This window comes from Eufriesea mexicana, unplaced genomic scaffold (genome assembly GCF_001483705.2).
Source record: "Eufriesea mexicana isolate 0111107269 unplaced genomic scaffold, ASM148370v2 scaffold596, whole genome shotgun sequence".
In the NCBI taxonomy this organism is placed as follows: Eukaryota; Metazoa; Arthropoda; class Insecta; order Hymenoptera; family Apidae; genus Eufriesea; species Eufriesea mexicana.
The window spans coordinates 107,864-129,845 of NW_016908754.1; the positions used below are offsets into that span (position 1 = coordinate 107,864).

Sequence of the window (21,982 nt, forward strand, 5' to 3'; positions counted from 1 at the left end):
TTGCAGTCCAACGACTCGTTGCATTCGTGCCATTGCATTTCTCGGATAGTGCCGGGCGAACTTGCGAAATCTTCCCGCGAAGTGCCACGCATACGCCGGAAACGTGTTTATTCTGGAAATTGCAAATCGAGAAAAAATATCGAGACGCATATGCAGGGAATTCCGAGGAACTGCGAATTTCCCGAGATTCCGTCGGGAATTTTTGGAACAACGAAGAACCACGCGAATTCGTGAAGTTACGATCGATCGAGAAACGATACGTGTGCCGGTCGCAGCGGCGAATTAAGAAAGAGGAAGGAAGAAGGCGGAGATCGATCCGAGGGAAAAGTTTCCGCGGAAGGGTAGCGAAGTCCGCGAGAGGGTTGGGAAATAAAGAAGCGAGGGAAAGGAAGTGCCGGTATCGAATTTCCAAATCGGCGATCACCGCGAGGGTCGTAAATGAAATTCGGCGCGATAACAAATAGCGCGAGACGGGGAAGAAAAATGAAACGGAGCCGTTCGGATTCGTAGACATTATCGGCGCCTAATGTTCCTTGTGCTTCCGTTCGTGACCAGCAACAGGGCTTTCTATCCGTGAAAATCGTGTCGCGCAATATCCGATACGGGAGCCCCATCGGCACTGTCGGGTTATCGTAAATCAATTTTCTTCGTTGCGCCGTACATATCTCCTCCACGCTCAGTGGCCCATCACGACCCTGTCATAAGTTTAGCTTCGTTAAACCGGGAATTGGCAGGTCTTTTGACGCTTCATAAAAGAAATTAAAGATGAAAACAGAATTATCAACCCCCCCTCGCCTGTCAACCCTGTCTTCTTGCCTTGCAGAAAACCTTCCTCGCCAACGAAACGTTACAGGCATTCTTTGCCACTTTCGTACAACCTTTCAAAGACGTTGCTTTCTCGTTACGCGACAACTTTTCGAACGATCTCGAGGATCGATCTTCGCCGAAGATAATTTCTTTCCGTCCTTTTTTCTTGCAGGCACGTTATCGTTATCTGGACCGAACGTTGATGCGAGATTTCGCCTGCGCGTATCATCGATTCGTCATGAAAGATTTATTCGCAAAAGGATTATCCCGACGAAGCGATAATCCGCTCCGATGAAAAATAATCTGCTAAATTACCACGGGGTAGAGCCGGAATTTCGGCTAACTTTGAAATTCCGCTGCTGATTCCTTTGAGAATTAATACGCGAATCCTCCTTAATATTCCACGAACGTATGCTGCTGGAAGCGAAGTTTCCTTAGCGCTCGGTACGAATTGTTCAATACCGAGCATCGCCGTTGCATTCGGCGCAAAGCTCCGGGCGAGGATAACGAGTAGCGAAATTATTGCAAGTAATCGAGGAAGAAAATTGTTTCTACCTTAACACGTGCACGTCGTGCATGTAATTACGCGAACGTCGGCACTCGTAAGATGTTCGAAGTGAGAAAAGCTTAGGGGTTAGAGCGATGTAGACGAGTATAGACAGCTCGTCGCTAGCTAGAGGTATATTAACGTACGCGAACTGGAACGTTGCAAGAATTTACAACCTCATGGTGTACCACATAGACGAACGAGCAAAATTCGAATAAAAATTCGTGAAAATTAAAACATCGAGACGAAAATCGGTATCAACGAATTCGGTGAACGCGTGTCCGACTGCTCGCTGTAAATGGTCGATCATTTTCGACTATCTCGAGGATTGTTGGAAACACAGGCCGAGTATCGAAGGCAGTTTTTATTACGAGCACCACGTGACCTTATTACTAGACGGAAAATTTCACGGGAGCGCGAAATAAATGTGAAATTACGAAATTAACAGAGAGGGATGGCGCGAGTGTATTAAAATGCATTACGGGCACAAAGAGAGCAAGTTTTTACGCGATTATGGGAAACGCGGATGTGCTTTAACGTTTCGGAGGAACGCTCGTTTCCGCGGAGCTGGAAATGAAAAAAGTAATAACGGAAAACGGTGATATTAAACGAATACAAATAGCGAGTTTGGCGCGAGTTTGACGCAGGAAAAAGCTGCATCGGCGAAAGGTCTTGGACAAAGGAGAATATTCGATTCGCGCTCATCGAGTGTCAGAGAGGAGGGAAGTTTCATAATTCCACACCCTCTGCGATACGTCTTCGTGAAACGACACGTCGCGCTATGACGATCCCATGTTGCGAGCTTTGTATGCAAGTTTGCACTGTTGGCGGTAACTGGAGACTCGCGGCGAGCAAGATTACCCGGTATAATTGAAATTGGTTATGTCTGGACTTGTAAGGAATACTCGACAAAGGTGAGAGCCGGCTATTCAAACGTTTACGCGTATAATGATCGGGCAACTGAAACGACGTTAACGCTTAACTTTTAACGTTCAACTGCCCTATCGGCGGAATTCGCGTTGATTTATATCGCGTCGCTCGATGTATTTCCATTCGAATGTACCGGGGTGCACGGTTATTTAACGACCAAGGAAGATTCCAAATGTAAAATTAATACTGCCATGAATCTATAAATACCAGTGACGAACGAACTCCATGGAGCTCGTTAAACGTCTAAATGAAATATAAGCGGACGAGCGGGATAAACAAGCGACGCGATGTAATTCCCAATAACGCGATAAATTCATTGATCATTTATCAAGCGATTTACCGTACGGAACGATAATATTCTAATGCAAGCGTTGGCGTAACGCGCATGAGCGGGATGAAATTTTAATGGCCTAGAAAAATGGTGAAAAGGTAATCAGAAAGGGACGCGTGGCCGAATCGATTGAAATATCGTGGCTCATAAATGGCAGACGCATTCGTCACGACTCTGACGGCCTTTATTCGTTTCCTCTGATGAAAAGCATTCTGACCCGGTGCATCGATAAAGCGCCATCGAGAAGAAACAATTTGCGGCGAGGCAGCAGTTCAATCGTAAAATACTTCAGAGTTTTAGCTGGGAAAAAAGCGCAGTAGTCCCCGACAGAACGAATTAATTAAATCTTTGAGACTCGCGACAGTGGAGGAGTAGAAAGTTACAGTCACCGTGATGAACGCGGGACTATCGATCTTCCTGGAGTATTTCTCCAACGTGGATCTTCCTTTCCCGGACTACATTTTCCCACGAAACGCGCGATATTTATAAACGATTAAATTCGCAGGTACTGCTAAAAGGAAGTACCTGGTTCGTCCCATACCGTACATTGTAAGCCTACGCCGCGATAACGGAGCGCCGCTAGAATTTTTCATAGAGACGGGGTAGCAGAGGGACGGTAACCCACGGAATTGAAAGGGAAGCTTAAAAACCGGTTTTCCATTCGCCGGGGAAGCATCGTCCAACGACGATAATTTTGTTTTCCCAACGTCGTTGACGTCCTTCCATTCATTTTCGTGGAAAGTGGAAGGAATTGACGTGTAAAACGGAGAACTATGGTGCGCTCTAGTATCCACGGTTGAATGCAACTTTGAATATGAGTTGGAAACAATTGGTTCCTTTAATGAGATTGCCCATAGATGTGTACGTGTACACACGTGACGCAGATACGTTTGTGCACACGATTCTTGCCCGTGCTGCGCGAATCGTCGAGCGAAACGTTATTAACCTGATTGGCGGCGCAAAAATACTTTCAGCTCCGGGTTGACACTGGTACGGTCATTGCACCCGGAGCTAATTAACTAAAACTACGATACCATTTCTCCGAAATGCCCCGTATTGTACCGTGATTATCGACACGCTTTGTTTAAGAGCAACGGATGACCCCGACACAGTTTCGCGCGTGAAAACTCCGACTCCGTTTCGAGCTGCTGTACAAATTTACAGGAGGTAGAGAAGTTGCGTGTACCGCGAATGAGCGACCATCAGGAGCAGACACGACGATGCAGGTAGTTGAAGATAATCTCCCGACTGACGGTTTCAGATTAGTCCGAGTAGAAGGTTCTCCCGTTTAACACGTGACGCGCCCTAAATGTAACAAGACGGGGTTAAAGTTACTACGGGTAACACAGTTGGGTCCGTTCTACGTAATCCACTCGTCGCGTATTTCTTTAACCGGCAATTTAAAGCGTAAAAATGTAAGAGCGCGCAGGTAAGGACTCCGACGCTGCGTTGTTAATTACAAACCTGATTACAACAGCTTCGCCAAGAGGAGCGTGAAAAATTTTCATGAAAATTCCCGCTGCGAACGATAACGATTCGGAAAATAATATTCCGAGTCATTTTTCCGCCATCGTGATTCACGGGATATTATTATTTTAATTGGATGAACGAGAACGTTAGCGAGGAAGGTTATAGACGCTTACGTTAGCCGCGTTTAACGTTGCGTGGAAAATACGAGACGCGCAGCCCCGCGGAATGGCCACTAATTCTCTATGTCTGAGTTAGAACGACTCTGCGAGGATATTCAAGAAATCGTGATACCATTAGCCTAGAGTCTAGAAGCTCTCGTCCATCATCTGTCAGCGGTAATAATGACAACTTCCTTCGGCGATATTTGCATATCGAATTTGCGTAAGGTGCAACATTATCGGACATCGTTATGCAGGTTTTAATTAACATACGCTGTTTAGCATCGTAATGGTATGTACGAGTAGGAATAATCCTACGATTATTTGGATCGGACGGACGGTATATACAATAACGATTGCACGCGCTAACTATGATCGCGCGGAGCTGCCAGTTGCAGGTTATTTAATAGTACCTGCATCCCCTCTAGATTATCGCGATATAATAGTGCAACTAATCGATTCGCGGTATCTACGAGCAGCTTTTCCAGCCGTAGATCGTGAATAGCGGAAGCTCGCGTTAATCTGCGTCGTTTAGCATCGAACAAACTGTTAAAAGATTCAACGAAATTTAATGCGCGTACACCGCGGCAAGCATGACCGGCTAATTCGCAGTTTTTCCAAGTTGCTAAATGGAGCACGGTAAAGTCTGGTCGTCTAAATTATTTAACGGCGCGACGCGGCTGTACAACGACCGGAAACCGGTCCAGCAGACGGAGGACCAGAGAGTAAATCTCCGACGGATAAGTATTTGTTTCCCGGGTACGCGGTGTTTGTCGTGGAGCTACATCGTTGCTCGATAAAATCTTTGCCCACGGTGAAAACGCAAATTCGATACCGAATATTCCGCATAGGGAAGAACGCGGCGAGCGCGGTGGACGCGGAATTTGCCGAGCGTAAACAATTATAAATCGGGCAAAATAAATCGCTTCGCACTCTGTTTTTGTTCCGTTCCTACGTATTTTCGTTAACAATTTCGTCGTTGTCTTTATAATTACCGTCGCCAGCACGTAGGGTGTTCAAATATATCGGGGGATGGCGTTGTCCAGGAGCACGGCAAATGACTCTGCGCGCGTGACGAAAATAAATGGCGGAATCAATTGTCGGGAATAAGGTTGTCTCGAATTGGACCGAGATGCACGAATCGCGAATACAGACGGATAGAAATAGCAAAGCTGGCGCATAAATAGCGAAAGGACGAATAATACTTACGATCCTCTTTTCATCCTCGAATTCGACAGTCGCTACGTTCGTGTATCGTCGATGGTACATTGCTCGTCGTAATTAATGAATTATTTATCATGCAAGTTGCGGCAGACGTATTTACATACCGGTCGAAATATCCGTAGGTTGAAATACGGAAACACAATGCGCTGCTTTAATGCCAAAAGAGCGGCAAGGAACTCGTATTCATTCACGGAACGGGAGAGTAACATTTTTTACAATCTTCCATTTAGTATCTCGGAGTAAAACGAAGGCATGGAAAGAGGAATAAATCCGCTGGTTAATAGATAACCGGGTCGTCGCCCTCGAGAGGTCGACAAGGCTTTTGGCAAAGAACGGGCAAAGAAGAAACGAAGGTGGGGAGGATTCCGTCTTCCCTAGGTGCCTACGTCTAGCAAAGAAGCTGTGCAACGTGTGCAACGCGTTATAAAAAAAAGTAGAACGGGGTCAAGGCGGTTCGTCGTTCCTTTTTTCACTGGAAGAAAATTGCCTCGAGCCAAAGCGAGTCTCCTTTTTCCCCGTTGTTGTTGCGGAATTATCCAACTTTGTAATTTATCGTGTTTCCCAGCTCTCCGCCGAAAGGAAAGACTTTCGTTCGCGACGTCGATCGTCGTCGTCGTCGTCGTCGTTGGTATCGTTTTCGTTTGCTCGAAGAAGAAATCGTGGTACACTTTCGTGAAATTTCACCGGTCGATATTTCTCGATCACTTACCTCGCACGCTTCGCGTTCTTCCGGTATTCGAGAATTCCACGTTCCCACCACATTGTCCATTTTTCCAAAAAACCACGATGCCTTCTCGCGTGGACTCGGAACAGCGCACAATTCCATTAAGAGCAAAAGCAGTGTCTCTTAGACGTCGCCGTTCGACGAGTGACTCGCACCTCCCGTTGGACACAGTTTTCTTTGATCAAGAACGCGCGTGGCTGAATTCCAACGAGAAATCTATCTCTTTTCACGCGGCACATTTCGAGCACAGTCTTTCGTTCGATTTCCGTACAAATATTTGTATAGATTTTCGTAAAAGCGACTCGATCCTCGGTTATTCTCGAAAACGCCGTTCACTCGGTCGCAAAGCACCGATGTTCCTTCAGACCCGTCCGGGATGCATTCGTCATCGAACAACGCGTGGAACTGGTGATCACAGAAATTGAAAGAACGATCGGTTCTCGCAGTCGTCCTCGAAAATATCGCGCGCCTCTCGCGAGCTTGGAACCGTTTTTCCACGATGAAACGTGAATTGCAAATAATTATCGCAAGGAGGATGGACGATTTCCGATCTCGATTTTGACCGCTATCGCGAGAAATTACGCGCGAAATGTTACTCGCGTAAGGGGTACAAAGGGGGAAGGAAGAAAAGTGACCAACGCCTCGTTACCAAAAACACGGTTCGACGACGAGCTTTCTCGACCAGGCTCGAACACGCATCGTTCCCCGGATTTTCATTGTTGCTCTCTTTTAGCGTCACACAGAAATCGCGGATTAGTCCGACACGATCTTTTTCCGCTTTGAATGCTCGCCCTAAAAAGTGCAAAATGAAAAGCTGCACTTTATTGCTCTGTGGGGGACTCTCGCCCGTTGTCACGGGATCACGAACGCTTGTGCTACACGGATTTAACTCTGTTCCTGTTTCCCGAATTCTTTCTAGATTTCGCTGTTCGCGTTGCCCTCCCCCCGGATAATCCTAACCCCGAGCCTCCTAAACTCGCTAAATATTTCCCGCCGCTAATCCTTCTCGAGTTTTAAAATTCCATTTAAAATTCGTTCGGAACGACGACGGAAATCGTTTCGCGGCTCGGAGAAACGAGACGGAAGGAACGAATTCGCGAGGAAAATCTGGCTATCCGCCCTCAAAGTCGAAGGAACCAAACGAGACGTGCATATTTTAAACGTCCCGAAGAAACGAAGCACGAGAGCACAAGCTCCCGACGCGGGAAATGCAGCGAGATCCTCAAAGCTCGTCGGTCATTAGACAAGTTATTCGGGTCTAACGTTCCGCAGGGTATGGGAGAGGCAGCGAGAGCGAATATGCCGGCTTGTTTGAGAAAAAGAGGAAAGAAAGTGAATTTTCCGGAAAGGCTTTTCCACGTCGTCAAGCACACATTTTTCTTCCGCGTCTTTCAGCCGCCCTTCGCTGTAAATCCCTAGCGCGATTTACATTTTCCTATCCCCGCATGGGCTATCCTGAAAATTTGTACGTCGATGACACGGGCGCATTAGCGAAGAGGCAGGAAATATACGACGGTCGAGGGTGGAAATAAGAAGCCATTGGCGAGCACCTGATACGCGTAATTACGCTTTTGTCCAGCCACTCGCCTCCCTTTAACGGGACAAATAAGGGTTGAGTATATTTCGCGTGGATGGACAAAGATACGCGCTCGAAGGTACGTTCTTGGAACGAACGTATCCATTTTTACGACACGGTCTTGCTCGCGACGCGAACAGTTTACGACGCGAAGCTTGCGTCTTGTCGCGGAAGCAAAAATGGAGAACACACTGCGATACAATCTCGCGAAAATCGTAGCGGTCGGAACGGCGATTCTGTTTTGTAATTTATCTCGATATCCGCCATACCGTTTTATCAGGATGACTGGTGCTTTCCGATAACAAGGTATCGACCGTAGAAAAACCCACGAAAAACTTGCGTTCTTGGTCCTCGAGTTCTCTCCGCTATCAATTTTTCCATTCCGCTATTATTTCGCGTTGAAATGCCCGCTTTCTTGTTAAAAATTTCCGAAACGCGGCTCAGCCGGCTATTTTCTTCTTCCCTTTCACCGGGCTTTATACGTTTATTTGTGTAAGCAACGGGAATACAGATTACGCGAAGAGAAAAATTACGAAGGTTCTTATCTCGAGGAAAAACCCGATGTCTTTTTTTGAACATCGTAACGGAGAATATTAAGAAGGAAAGCTCGGCATAAGAATACGAAATTTTATCGCGCCCTCAACGTTGTCCGTCGGTTTAATGTTTGCTACCTTATTATTATGGCGAAGCGCGTGTTAGAAGAAAGTGAAAAAAAGAAAAAAAAGTATGAAAAGAAGGAAGGAAGTGAGCGAAATTGACTTACTAATTTCGAAACAGGGATTAAATCGTACTCGATTTGCCCAGACGCTTAATCGACTTATCTCGAGAAGATACAGGGAATACGTAAGAGTTATCGATCAAAATAAAGTTAAAACTCGGTGTTTCTCGACGGACGAAGTTAGGTTACGAAGGCGAAACTCGATAAAGTCGTTTTCGAGATACACACGCGAACGCTGCGAGACGAAAAGGGACGAGTTTATGATTAATCATCCGGAATCCCTCGGCGGAAGAGTAAAATGGCCGATATAAATGGCGCAATGGTGCTTCAATCGCGACATAATTCGCGTGGTGAAGGATCGGTATCGAAAATCGTTTCGTATCTCGCAACGAGCTACGTTTTTCCTTCGAATATCGACGCATCGACGAGGGTGTACGGTTCACACGACGATCGCTATACCAGAAACTCCGTGCCGCGATGCAGCCGCAAACTATTCGAAACATTCCAGCCAATCACCGGGATGGAACACAAAGGAAAAGATACACCATAAATTCGCGAGTAATACGGTTTATTCGCGCAACCTGGCCGGAAGCGACAACTTTTCGGAAGACGAGAATACGCGGGGGATGAAGCATCGTGAAAAATTCCGTAATCAGCTCCATGGTGAATATAATCCGCGCGATATGAGATAGAGAGAACGCGATGAAGTACACGAGGAAGGAAATTTACGAAGAAAATGGAAGTGCGGCAAGTGAGAAGACTCGCTGTACCGTGTCGGGTTGTTCGGATCGTTAACGCAAATTGGGTGAATATTACGAGGATGTTAGGTCAGCGCCAAGCGTTTAATAGTCTTGCCTATTACCGAAATAAAATCGTCATCGATAGCCTAGGATATTCGAAAATCCGACGCTTCCATTTCAATGTGTCAGCGATAACGAGTGAATTAAGATTCGCGTGCTAATTACTATTGACCCATCGAGTCAATTTAATGATCAAAGTGGTGCTTCGTGTATCTCGGTATGGCAAACGTCGACCTTTCACGGCTGACTCAAAGGGAATAATTTGCGGGTACGGTTATAGGAGTATTGTCGCAAGATTGCCACGGTCGTTCTGGCAATAATGGCAAATACGAAAATGAAACGATAACGGAATGGACGAATTTATAAGATCGTAACGAAGAAAATCGCGACTCGACAAAATATTCGGGTGACGATCAAGCTAAATTAGGGTGATAATCTCGCGACGAGATATGGTGTTATTAAGAGAAAGAGAGAAAAATAGAGAGAGAGAGAGAGAGCGAAAAAATAATAATTGTATAGAACTTACGGCTCGTAATGTCTTTAACCTTTCATTCTTACGTTAGGCTGTACACAGGGATACGCTGAAGTAGACTCGACGAGAGTAGAGGATTGCTCTTGAGGCAGAGAAGTGACACAGAGTAAAAGAATGATGGAAGAAGGGGAGAACATAAAGGAGAATATTTCAGTGTTATGCATGTCGGAATGCATTGTAGTAAGCCACAACACTGATTAATAATGCTCGTGCAACCAGAGAGGGAAACGACAATAGAGGAGCGTATATACCAAGGTACGAAATTAAATTTCGAATGAAAATCATCGATCGCGGGATTATTTAAATAACTATATCGCGTCTGCCGGAGGTTAACGTAGCCATTTGGAATAGTCGAAACGAAACGTACCGGTGGTTTTTATTTGCTCGCAGGTAATGGATCGCGCTTGGAATTATGCAAAGCAAACAATGGTAACAGAAGGAAAAACAAAAAGAACGCGATCCTGTTTCAGCTCTAGCGTTCATGAACCGTCGTCATCGCGTATGTTTAAAGAGAGATTTAGTTTCAACGCGACAAACGGCACTTCGACAAATTGCGAACTATAAATAACAGTGTACACGTATATCCAGAGAAATTGAAGTACCGCAAAAACCGCATTCGGTCTAGTTGGAACGCTACTAACGACTTTAGCGTCGTATACCGTGTGGCGTTGTGGAAAGTATCGCGCAAACTTCGCGTCGTAGACACGGCGAATGCGATTAAAAGTTACACGCGTAGATTTTCCGACCACGATCCACGCGACGTATCGAGAAACGATCGCGCGTGCCGTAGGAAGGAAAAAGGGAGAAAAGGGAGAAAAGGAAAAAAGAAAATGAAATTATCGACACGAGAGATATGGAATAGCGATCGGGTGGATAGGTGGAAATAAAGCGTGGTCGGAGAAACGTTGATTATCGAAGCAGACGGAGCGGGCAGAAAAAGAAACGTAAAACGCTTAAGCCAGCAACGAAGTCAGACAGACTAGGAAGGAAGCAAGGTGCACGGGGTCATTGTCCTCGAAAAGGCGCGTAGCGGTAGCGTCATATTTCTGCGAGAACCTCTGACACGGTGCAGAGATCGAAAATCCTGGCGAACGAGGAAGAACGCGTGGTTGTTGCGAGAGGCATACCGATTTCCGACGTGTACAGTTATCGCGTATACCGATCCATCGATACGTGTACGCGGATCGATAAATTCGGCTCCCGGGTGACATTTACCGTTCGCTCGAGCATTTATCATCGATGCTCGGACGTGTACGCGAGAGGAGGAGGCGGCGAAGGAACAGAGGCAACGTCCCTGAGCGTTGAAACGCCGTGTCGGACCGGTGCGGTGTCACGCGTCACAACATTGCGTTTATCGTCGGCTCACACGCGATCCGAACGCAGCAGGGAGGCAGGTAACGATGACGAAAGAACGAAAGAAACGTCATACCGCGTTGTATCGCGTCACGTCGCGTCACGTCGCGTCACCAGCATTACATTTCTATCACACACCCACTACACGTCCGGTAAACGAGCACCACGGCCGATATGCGGCTTCCTTGTGTTCGTTTGCCTGCGGACTGGAGCGTGCACCAAGGAAAAAAAGCAGCTCGAAGCACGGCACGTTCTCTCTCAGGGCCGTACGACGGCTCGAGGGTAAGAGGTGTCAGAAGGGGGTGCTCGACGGGAGGGGTAGAGAACGCGTGAGGTCCGCGTGTGTCTTTTGGGCTGCCGGTCCCAACGTTGACTGCACCATCGGACTCTATCGCGCTACTCGCAACCACCACCACCACTACCACTACTACCACCACCACTACTACCACCACCGCCACCACAGCTACCGTTGCCGTCGCCGCCACCGCCGCCGCCGCCGCCGCCGCCGCCGCAACGCCGCCGCTGCCGCCGCCGTCGACGACGACGCCGTCGGTTGGCGTTGGCTATCGATTTTTCCGCGCAGCCTCCGCGGCCGGAGCACACAGACCGTCGACGTCTGCTGGATAGTTCTAACATCGTCGCTTGCTACTTTAACCCCTTCTCGTTCTCACCTGCCCCCCTGTTTTTCCTTCCGTTTTACTTTCCGTTCTTCTTTCCCCCTTTTTCTTTTCGTTTTTCCCTTTATTGCCTCGTCGGAAAGTCCTTTTTTAATCGGGAAAAATGGACCAGGTTTCTCCGTTTGCCAGACCCGTGCAATCCCTTCTTCCGAGCTATCTACTCCATTCGTTTACAAATCTATTTTCCACTCCTCCGTTGCTTTTCACACTTTATCCGCGAAACTCTGCCTCCCCCTTTTCTTCCTCTTTTCCTCTGTTTTACTTAATTACGACTCGAGTCAACTATCTCTCGCTCGTAATGCCCGGGATCGCGAATTCGTTATTAGTAATCGGCGAATAGCTCTGTTAGCATTGTCGTTACCATTTTTGTCTGCTCCGCTTCTTTGTCCTACTTACGATGTAATATTCCGCTGTAAAATAGAACGAAAATTGCTTTTCAAATTCCTTTATGTGTTCTCCAACTCTTTTATTGATCGCATTTCTGTTGATCTTTCTTCCATGCCCTCGTTACCGCGGAATCTCGGATCTCCCACCGACTTTATGAAGGGGTTACGTTCTTTTGTTTGGTATAAACGACGAATATGCTTTCAGTCGTTCCACGGGCTTAAATTGCCCCTGCATTCCACTTATTAATTATCTAGTTACCGATTGATCAACGGCAACGTAAAGTCAAATGCCCTCCTCGGCATTTGCCAAAACCTATCCTACAGTTATCTCGCGGCATCTGCAATTTCTCTGTCGCGCATTTTTATCCTTTTCGTCGTTTCTATGAAAAACTTTTCAAACGTTCCTAATTCTTCTCTGAACGCGAAGTCAACCTGGTAACAATGAGTTTGGTGGAAAACGCGAGAGAAATTTCTTCGGGAAAACGATGCTCAAAGGAAGACATTCTTACCCGAAAGGAAGAAACGTCTCCGCGATAGAATGCGCGATTTTCTGGGAAGATTTCAGGAGAAGAGCGAAAGATGAAAACTTCCCCCCTTCTCTCCCCACTTTTATATTATACGGCCTTTTATTCGTTTCTCTTCCTTCTCGTTCGTCAGTGGCTGCTTCAAAGCCGAGAATGGCCAGCAGTCGGCATTCTAGCTAACGAACGAACCGGGAACCTACACCGACCCCTGCAAGATGTTTACGTTCGTTAGATGCAGCCGATGCATACGATAAGACCGAACGAATCTCTCCTCGATTCTAAAACGCTCGACGGAAGCGGAAAACTCGAGAACCCTCTCAATTGCGAGGCGCGACACTCGTTTTTCGACTTTGATTCTTCTTTGCACCGCAGCTTTATTCCCGCTACCTCGTAGATGAATTTTGGAACTAACGAGAAACTTTCGAGACAGTGGAGCAATTCCTTTCGAACGTCGGAACCCGGACGAGACTCGAGAATTTACGATAATTTATAAATGAAAAATCAAGCTGCTCTTTATAATACGCTGCTCAATGCCGTGCAGCTTAATTCGTTTTCGATTGATTAATCACCTTTCGAAGTTTATGAAGGGTACGAGAAGTCCCTTTACACGGTGCACCTGCATAAATCTTATAATAACTGCGTCACTCCGCAGCAGAGATAGCTTAAAATGGTTCTAATTACGCGAACTTAAGGGAGACAACGAAGTGCCGTCGGAAAAGCGAAACTTCGGTGATTATTGAGAGTACGATCTTGAAACGAAGACAGAATTTATGCATGTATTGGTACACACAAGAAGAACAAGCTTCCGTTTTAAACACTCGTTAAACGCGTTGGAAGATGTATTAAAAGCAAGTTTACGCTTTGACACCCACGTAGCGGAACTTTGGTATCAACAAGGTTACAAGGAAGAACCATGGAGATTATGATCTCGGCGAAGTTTCAACATCCATCTTGAAAACTAATAAGCGTAATAAAATTAATTGAAAACCATTAAACCGAATACCGTCGATTACGATGAACGAGCAGACTTGAAACTCACGAATTCGGAATGCCAATTGTACGTTTCACGATGTGAATTACGCAAACTCTGTGCGTAATTAATAAAAATTAATTGCAATTCGGACGAGGGGAGGAGAAATTGAAAAAATTGGAAATCAAACAATTCGGGATCAATAATTCAACCTTAGAATGTTCCTGTCCGATCTTGGACGGATGACTCTACTTGATGCTAGTAGTGCTACTCAATCTGTGGCCCGGCAATAAAGGAAGTAACGCTTACGCCAGCGAGTTTCTCGCGATAATAGGTGATCTTGGAAATGAAAAAAGCGAAGAAAAGGATCTCGCGGTGCCTTCGTACACGGAGGAAATCAACCTGAAATGTTTTATCGCTACGTATATAGTAACCGATGTTATCCCGATCTAATTAAAAACCACGTATATATCGTTGCGGTAACTTCGTAACTATGTATAAACGATGACACGATTTACGGCAGTTCGAATCTTCCGTTCAATTTAACCGTTCGTTTGGGCGATACTCATCGGAAGAAACTAATTAGTTTACAGCCATATCGTGGCACGATAGAGGAAAAGGTTCTCTAGAAGGAAATGTTTGAAATTGAATTTTTCATTACGGTCTGGACGAAGAACCGACGGGAATTAATTAAATCTACGCCCAAAAGGATGACCTTAACGAGACAGGGTTCTCAGAATTAAACAATCTCCGCAAAGGGTCTGTGATTTCGCTCTCGATGCTCTTAAAAGCCCAATTGTTTAAGCCGGCAATCAAAAATGAAATAACGCAATCTTATCGCGATGTGATTTTCCTCGTTCCGTGTATGCATACCGACATTGCGTTCCGCGTAATTAAACAAGTGAACAACGTCCGATTCCTTTTCGACGCGAAGCGCGAAATTTTTATCACGGTGAAATTGCACAGAGATTAATACCGTGTGAGTTTTACACGTATATACGCACACGTGCACGTAGGGATTCGCAGAAAGCATTCCGACGAGAAAAAGCCAGCGAGGTATCGCGATACGACAGATTATTCGGAGCAAAAAGTAAAAGGACATTCTTCGAAGGACACCCGGAAATAGAGATAAGGATGGGTACAAGGATCATTCGGATAAATTCAGAAAGCTGTAAATCTCGTGAAAATCTCCCTTCAAGCTGTTCGGAACGAGACAGGGCTGGACGAATTACTACTCGACTCGTACGCATATGTCGTGTAAATATGTACATATGTACACGATAATAGGTATATACCCCATAATTTGTCGCACTCGTGTTTTTCATGACGTTAATTTGAATATTTTACCGAACGCTTGAATATTTTATGGTTCTCGAATAAACGAAATCAATTTCAAACAGTTTCCACGCGAAGTTATTTATGTCCGTAAATTTTCATTCTAAACTTCAGGAAATCATATAACGCGGTATAAAATGCTAAATCTGTACTGATTTAAACGTCCAGTTTGAATTATTCTCGCAAATATAAATTTGTGGAGATAACGGATGGTTACTTGCAAAATTTATACGTGTCCCGCTTTTATTCTCTCTCCTTTTTTTTTTTTATATCTTTTGCTATATTTTTAAAATGATTTATTTCCAATTTACGAGAAACAGCTAGGAATAGTTATATAACGGCGTAAAAAGCAAGAACGTAGGAGATTTTGAAACCTTTTCTAAGATCGTGAAATCTTGCTCGTAGTTTTGAAGAATGGCCGTTTGTTCTCGAAGCATCAACTTCGAACTAATCTTAAATATCTCTTAGAACTACGGAAGCCAGAAAGCCAGGTCACTGGACGAGAGATATATTGAGTTTTCGTGTACAGTGGCGTCAATTTCTAGAGTGTCTATCCACAATCCTTAGCTTTTCCGTCCGTATTCACGATTATATCGTATATTTATTGAAACGTAGAATGACCTCTTTTTAAGATCTTCAAACTTTTAACTTCAAACGTCGAAGGCTATACCGTGTATATACGTATTTTTCTTTGAATAAAGAAACGTTATTTACTTTTACCGCGGTGGTACATAAAAGAGATAAATAACGTGTTCCCTTCTCATTTATAGAATAAAATTTTCCTTCTCCGTTTACATTATGATTCGAGTGTACAATAATTACGAACGCAAATATGCCTTCGTTAAATGAAAGAAAATTAATTCTATAGCGATGAGTTGGGAAATCGGTACTTTCGACCATTCAGACCTCGACCCTTTCCACTTGCACTTTCGACAATTCCGATCGTGGCAAGGGGCTATTCGAATATACGGTAAATATACGTCAGCTTGTAAAACAAGGATCGACGTGAAAAAAATTACTCGTGTTTTATTCACGTACTGTTACATATTTCATAAATTCGCGAAACGAATGTGTTTCGGTGCACTCGGTTTAGAAGCTGCTCCGGGTGCTTCTCAAACAAACTCATTTAACTTTCCGAATAAAAAGAATAATCGAAGAATAAAGTTTTGACCGCGATACAAATGTACCTTGATAATAGCATTCTGCAATTTTAATTTTCTCCGGCCAAGTAGAATTCATCGTCGCTTGAAAGACTTGCTTTTAATATCCAACCAACATGGACACGAGCTACGTTTCAGCTTTATCTTAATACACTTATGAACGCGGCGAACCGTACTCGCGGTGTCATGTACGAAGGACATATTCGCCAGGACATTCAGACACTCGAGTATCGCGTGGCCGAATTTATGGAGATTAAACTCGTACAGAATTAACAACTGTATACTCGATCACGACGATGTCCCTTTCAGACGCTTGCCGTGCCAAGTTCGATCGTCTTGATCCGGCTTATTATTGAAACGAATCGCGCAATAATCCCCCGACTTCGAACGATCACCTGTTCCCGCGAACTCTGTCGCAATTATATCAAAATTAAACCGGACTTATCGATTTTGATCGACCACGAGTTTTATACGCGCCGCTCGAAAACACGATCGAAAAACAAATTATCGGGAAAGAAAAAGGAAGAAGGAAGAATGGCTGGCAAAGAAGTCAACCGCAAACCTTATTAGTAATTTTGATTTCAGAGATTTCAATTACGACGGTGTACCAGTAACTTCAATACGGCTCCCAGTCAATTTGCACGGAAACTTTCTCAACTTTCCTTTAAGCTTTCATGTAACTGCTGCCCGCGTGAGGGAGCAAAGTTTCCAAGAAAAGCGAATGAAAATGAAGCTAATACTTTAATGACCCTTTCTGGCCACGCTTAAATTACCAAATATTACCTTTCATTGAATTCGAAGATAATTATAATGTTACCGCGAAGCTTCATTAACAGACGACCAGGATGAACGAAAATTTTCCACGTAGCCCGAAATTCATTTACCGTCCCCTCTGCCATTAATTACTCGGATAAAATGAAGTGGCCGCGTGGAACGGCTATTACAAACCATGATACCACCCGAGGTAAGATCTTCCCGAACCAATAAAAACGTACGCGATCATTTTTCAACGATTCGAAGGAAAGTCGTTCACCGTCTTTCCCAATTCCATTCGACAGTCCTCGCCGTTGCCATTATCGAGCACTTGCCTGCTCACGTTCGTGAACATTGAATTTACTATCTGCCGTTCAAGAAACCGTGGTTTCATCAATTTTTCAACCATCGCCTTTCATGTCAGCTTCCGTGCTAACAAAAATGAATAAAAATAACGCCGCCGTGTGTATTTCAAGCGTAGTCGAAATATATCAACAATAGAAATATCTTAAAACGCTGTATCGCGAAAATATTGCTCGAAACTCTGCTACAGTTCCCTGCTATAGATGGAAAAAATGCTTCGAAATTGATTGTCGCGCAAAACATATTTCGAATGTTTGCAAACAATTCCGGATCGTCCGTGACACGTTGAAATATCACGAAATTTCTCGATAGATCGTGTATCACGCGCGATAAAATTTCAATTTACAAAACTAATCTCTCTGAAACCGTAATTTTACGATATCATTCATTAGCCGTATCGTTTATTAACTGTGACAAGAGCTAGTTTTACACATAAACAAACTATTAATCTACGTGCGGATTAAATGGGCGTGTACGCGGCCTCGTTTTTTATAAAATAAACTCTATTTAATCTGGAATCGAAACTGAATGCAGCAGTGTTAATAGAATTCAGCCTGCTGGATGTGACACGCTCCACTAGGTCCTCGGACTCAATTGAGAAATAACTAGGAGGTTCGATTTAACGGAGCGTAAAAAAAATTCGATGTGCATTAAAAAATAAAAATAAACGCGGCTGCATGATGTAGCGCGTATATCTAAGAAATGAATAATTCCCACAATTTCATATACAATTAACTAACGAACAATGTAGATAACTGGCACGATTAAACGCATAGAATTCCGTGTAAACGGAAGCCAAGGTGTAAATCAAACGTTTTTACACTTTTCGCATTAAATACAGATATAAATAACGCAAATGAACTGAATATATGTCGTTTCGTCCAATATTCGGGAAACAAAGTACTCACCTTCATCCTGGTCCGTCCCACCGCAGAGTAACAACGTGGAGACCATGCAAATTCCTATGACGACACTGTGCACTATCTTCCTTTATCGCCTTCGATCTGAAACAGAAATATTACGACAATATTAATAACGATTCGTAATTCATAAATATATGCAAGGAAGAGCTAAACGAAGAATTTGACTGTACGTGTTAATATGGATGTAATAATAGGAATAGGAATTGGAATATAATCATTTTGTCCCTTACCATGGCACGTGCCATAGTCAACAGAAACACTGGTCAGGTCGAGACACGTCGAACACGACGAGCTACTTCGTCCGAACGCGGCAAAGAATAACACACAACTGAGACCGAAAGACATAGACGAAAATGAACCGCGAATTGACCCATGATGTTTACGTTGAACGGTGGATTTACGTTCCTTTATCTAGGAGCCACGGCTCTCGCCCGTGATACTCGTGTTAGACTCGATACATTGCCACGAGTCTCGCACGATATTGTAGGCGAAGGTGCTAATCAACATAGTAAACATGTCTGACCAATGACGCACTACCTCTACTTAGACATGTCCGACCAGTGACGAACTGTTTCTCAAGTACTTAAGATTCTTACATTTTTTAATTAATCGCTATCAAATAATATATTCTGCGATTAATAATTTAAAAAAAATAATAATTCGTCAGAAAAGTGTGGCGAGATTTGAACTCGTGCCAAAATAACGAGAATTAGCAGTGACCACCACTACACCACGATTTCTATTGATATAATGGTTTTATTATTTAAGTATACCCGAATAAGTAATTTTCTCGAACTTTATTTTCATCGATAACTAAAATTTTGAATATAATTATTGTGCATATAGATCTATAAGTCTGCCAAATTTCCGTGAATTTCCTGCGTGGATCAGTCTTGACATTCCCCTTCTAAGTGTTAATATCTTAAGATTAGAACAAATTATCCCGATATCGTAAAACACCCAGTACCATTAGCTTTGAATAGAGAGAAGACAAGACTGACAAGGGGCTAGACCAAGTTTCAACACCGAATTCCAGCTTGAACGCAAGCTCGCAGGGTTTAGCACCAATCACCCAAGGATTACAAAGACTACCGAAACTATGCCTGAATCGTGGAACTTTGAGCTTGGAGATGTAAGATGGCAAAATTCGCTTCGAAACATATCTAGAATGTAACATGACGAGATCCCCGGTTCGAGCATTACGATTCTCGCTCCCGGACCACCCTGGAACTACGGGACCCGTCCTTGACCGAATCCAGGGTCGCCCTGGGTTCCCTACGATCGTGCAACGTGCATCGAGCTACCCTGCGATCCTAGGACCATAACGACAGTGCCCATGAAGCTACAGAGTCCGTTGGGAACACAGTAGTAAGCCGATTCAAGGCTGGCCCAAGAAGTCAGGATGATCCACGTTAATTCCATAATTCTAAGCTGACCGACAACTGATCTAGGTCCAATTAAAAGACCCAGAGATGGTTTAAAATTGGTACGGGGATCCAAAGGTGGTCCAGAATGAATGCCATAATTTTGGATTGTCTTCGTTACGAATAAAAGATTTTGCATTAGCCCGCTAAAGATTTATCGATGATCCAGAACGAATCCGACGATCTTATTGTGACTGGCGAAGATGAGTCTTACAGCCCTGGGCTTTGAAATATGAGATTATACGATCTTGCGGCAGTCCTGGGTGATACCATGACCTAAGGGCGGTACAGGAACGTAGCTCGCGATGTCTGGGTCAGGGATTTCGAAGTCCCATGACCCGGAGGAAGATTGGGGTGAGCCTCACAGTCCTGGGATCACGCAATTCGAGGTTTTATGACCTTCGTGTAGTTCAAGGTGCGTTTCTTTGTTTCGAAGACAGGGATTTCTATGTCTCGTGATCTTAGGGTCGTTTTCGGCGATCCTCGCGATACCAACGATCGAGATTTTTGGTACCTTAAGGTGGAACGTTTAGGTAGTTTACGGTCGATCGAACAAGTTATGTGTCATAAAGCTCGGGCTTCCAGGATCCCAAGATCGTCCACCACGAAATTTCTCGTACGTCCCTACCTTCTCTGTCGAAACCTCGAAGAAGGTAATGTTTAGATACGAAATATAAGTATCCAAGCGAAGTGTCGTAGGTGGCATGATATACTATACTAGTTCGAGTCTATCGTGGAAAAGATAAACTACAGATGGACAAATTTTGAAGGATAAAGAATAGCGAGGAACTGTGTGTGAGCATTATCGATATTCGAAGGACGGTCGTGTTACCTCACAGTGCGCATTATGTGGGTTACTAGTCCAAGGTCTAACTTCGTTCGTGTCCTGGAACATAAGCTCGTTTGTACACTGGATAATTTACCCGAACTTCCGGCGACCTATATCATTCGTTTATAACTGTCTTATCCCGGATAAAAGTTTTTGACAGAAAATTTTGCATAATTTTCCCATGGAAATGCGTTGTTACGATTTCTACCTGTAATTATCCTTCTCTGCGTTGCAACCGTATTCCTTTGTCTCATCCGGTTCGCTAATTTTTTCGTACGACGAGCTTAATAAACGTGGTATTTGCATGATCGTCACGTCTCCCTATCCTCCGGTCATCTCTTGATAATTTAATCATGTTGCTTGCGATTATTATAAACGAGCGTATGCGTTTCGAAAAGCTCTTCTCGCGGACAAAGGAACGCCATGGAAGAGAAAATAAGGAAACGAAGGAAAGGAAAATCGAAAAATTACATTAAGCATACGGGATCGAAAGACCGAATGAACTTCATCGATTTCGAGCAGATCTATCGTCGTTTCTGCAGAAGGAAGTTGTTCCCGAACGTGCCTTCGCACCTTACGACGTCTGTCGATACGTTATTCAATTCCATGGTATTGGATTTCCCTTCTCAGCAGTCTGCAGTCAGGCTACAACTGCAACTGCAACTGTAGTATCTAACAACGATGCGGTTCTATCAAAATGTCCTTCCGCTCTTTTTTTCACCTCGTTTCTCTGCCTGGACGTTTGACAGGTCAAAACAGGCGTGCAAAAATATTTGCAAAATCAGCCTGTCGGCAACCTACATCGCTAAAGGACACTACCAGCTAGGAGCGGAATTGCAGTAATGTTGCAAGAAACTCGTAATTCCCGTAAACTTATGCAAGAAATCCGTATCTCGATATCTCTGTATTTTAATCGAGATAGACGACTTAATAAAGGCAAATGTATTTCTCGTTCAATGTTACTTCGTTCATTAAAAATTATAATGCGTGAGTGACTGCGGATCATAAAAGCGACATACACATGGCTGTACATTCACGATAAGAAGCTCGCCTAATTTGCGACTCTGTTACCTAGCAGTCTGGTGCATCCATTATTAATTCTGTACGTAATAATGGCAAGCACTCCGTGCATCTCGTACCAGATGAGGTTGCACCTGTAGACAGATTAAAATTCATATCCATATTCTTGAATACGATTTCGGCTGCGATATAAATCTCGCCAAACGATAATGTCGTACGTCGAAAGAATGGCAACGATATTCGCGTATCGTCGAACCGATATACGTTGCATCGCTAACACGAAAATGAGATTTATGAACCATCAGGATGGGAAATTAATGCGTATTATTTCCAATGCCATCACTGTCCCAAATTCCCCTTCGAATTGACCCTGTCGATTACGCATTGCCCGTTTTGCAATCTTAGCAAGTCTCCGTGCATCCATATACCGAACATTTAGTCGCGAAAT

General features: G+C 44.3%; 1 protein-coding gene across 1 annotated transcript in view; it reads right to left on the reverse strand.

Annotated features, from left to right (window-relative positions):
• Positions 1-18,292, reverse strand: part of RhoGEF3 (Rho guanine nucleotide exchange factor 3) — a 113,393-nt gene extending 95,101 nt beyond the window's left edge. The window contains exon 1 of the mRNA XM_017897914.1: positions 18,247-18,292. Coding sequence (XP_017753403.1) covers positions 18,247-18,292 — 46 coding nt within the window. The remainder of the gene's footprint in view (positions 1-18,246) is intronic.
• Positions 18,293-21,982: the final 3,690 nt, after the last annotated feature.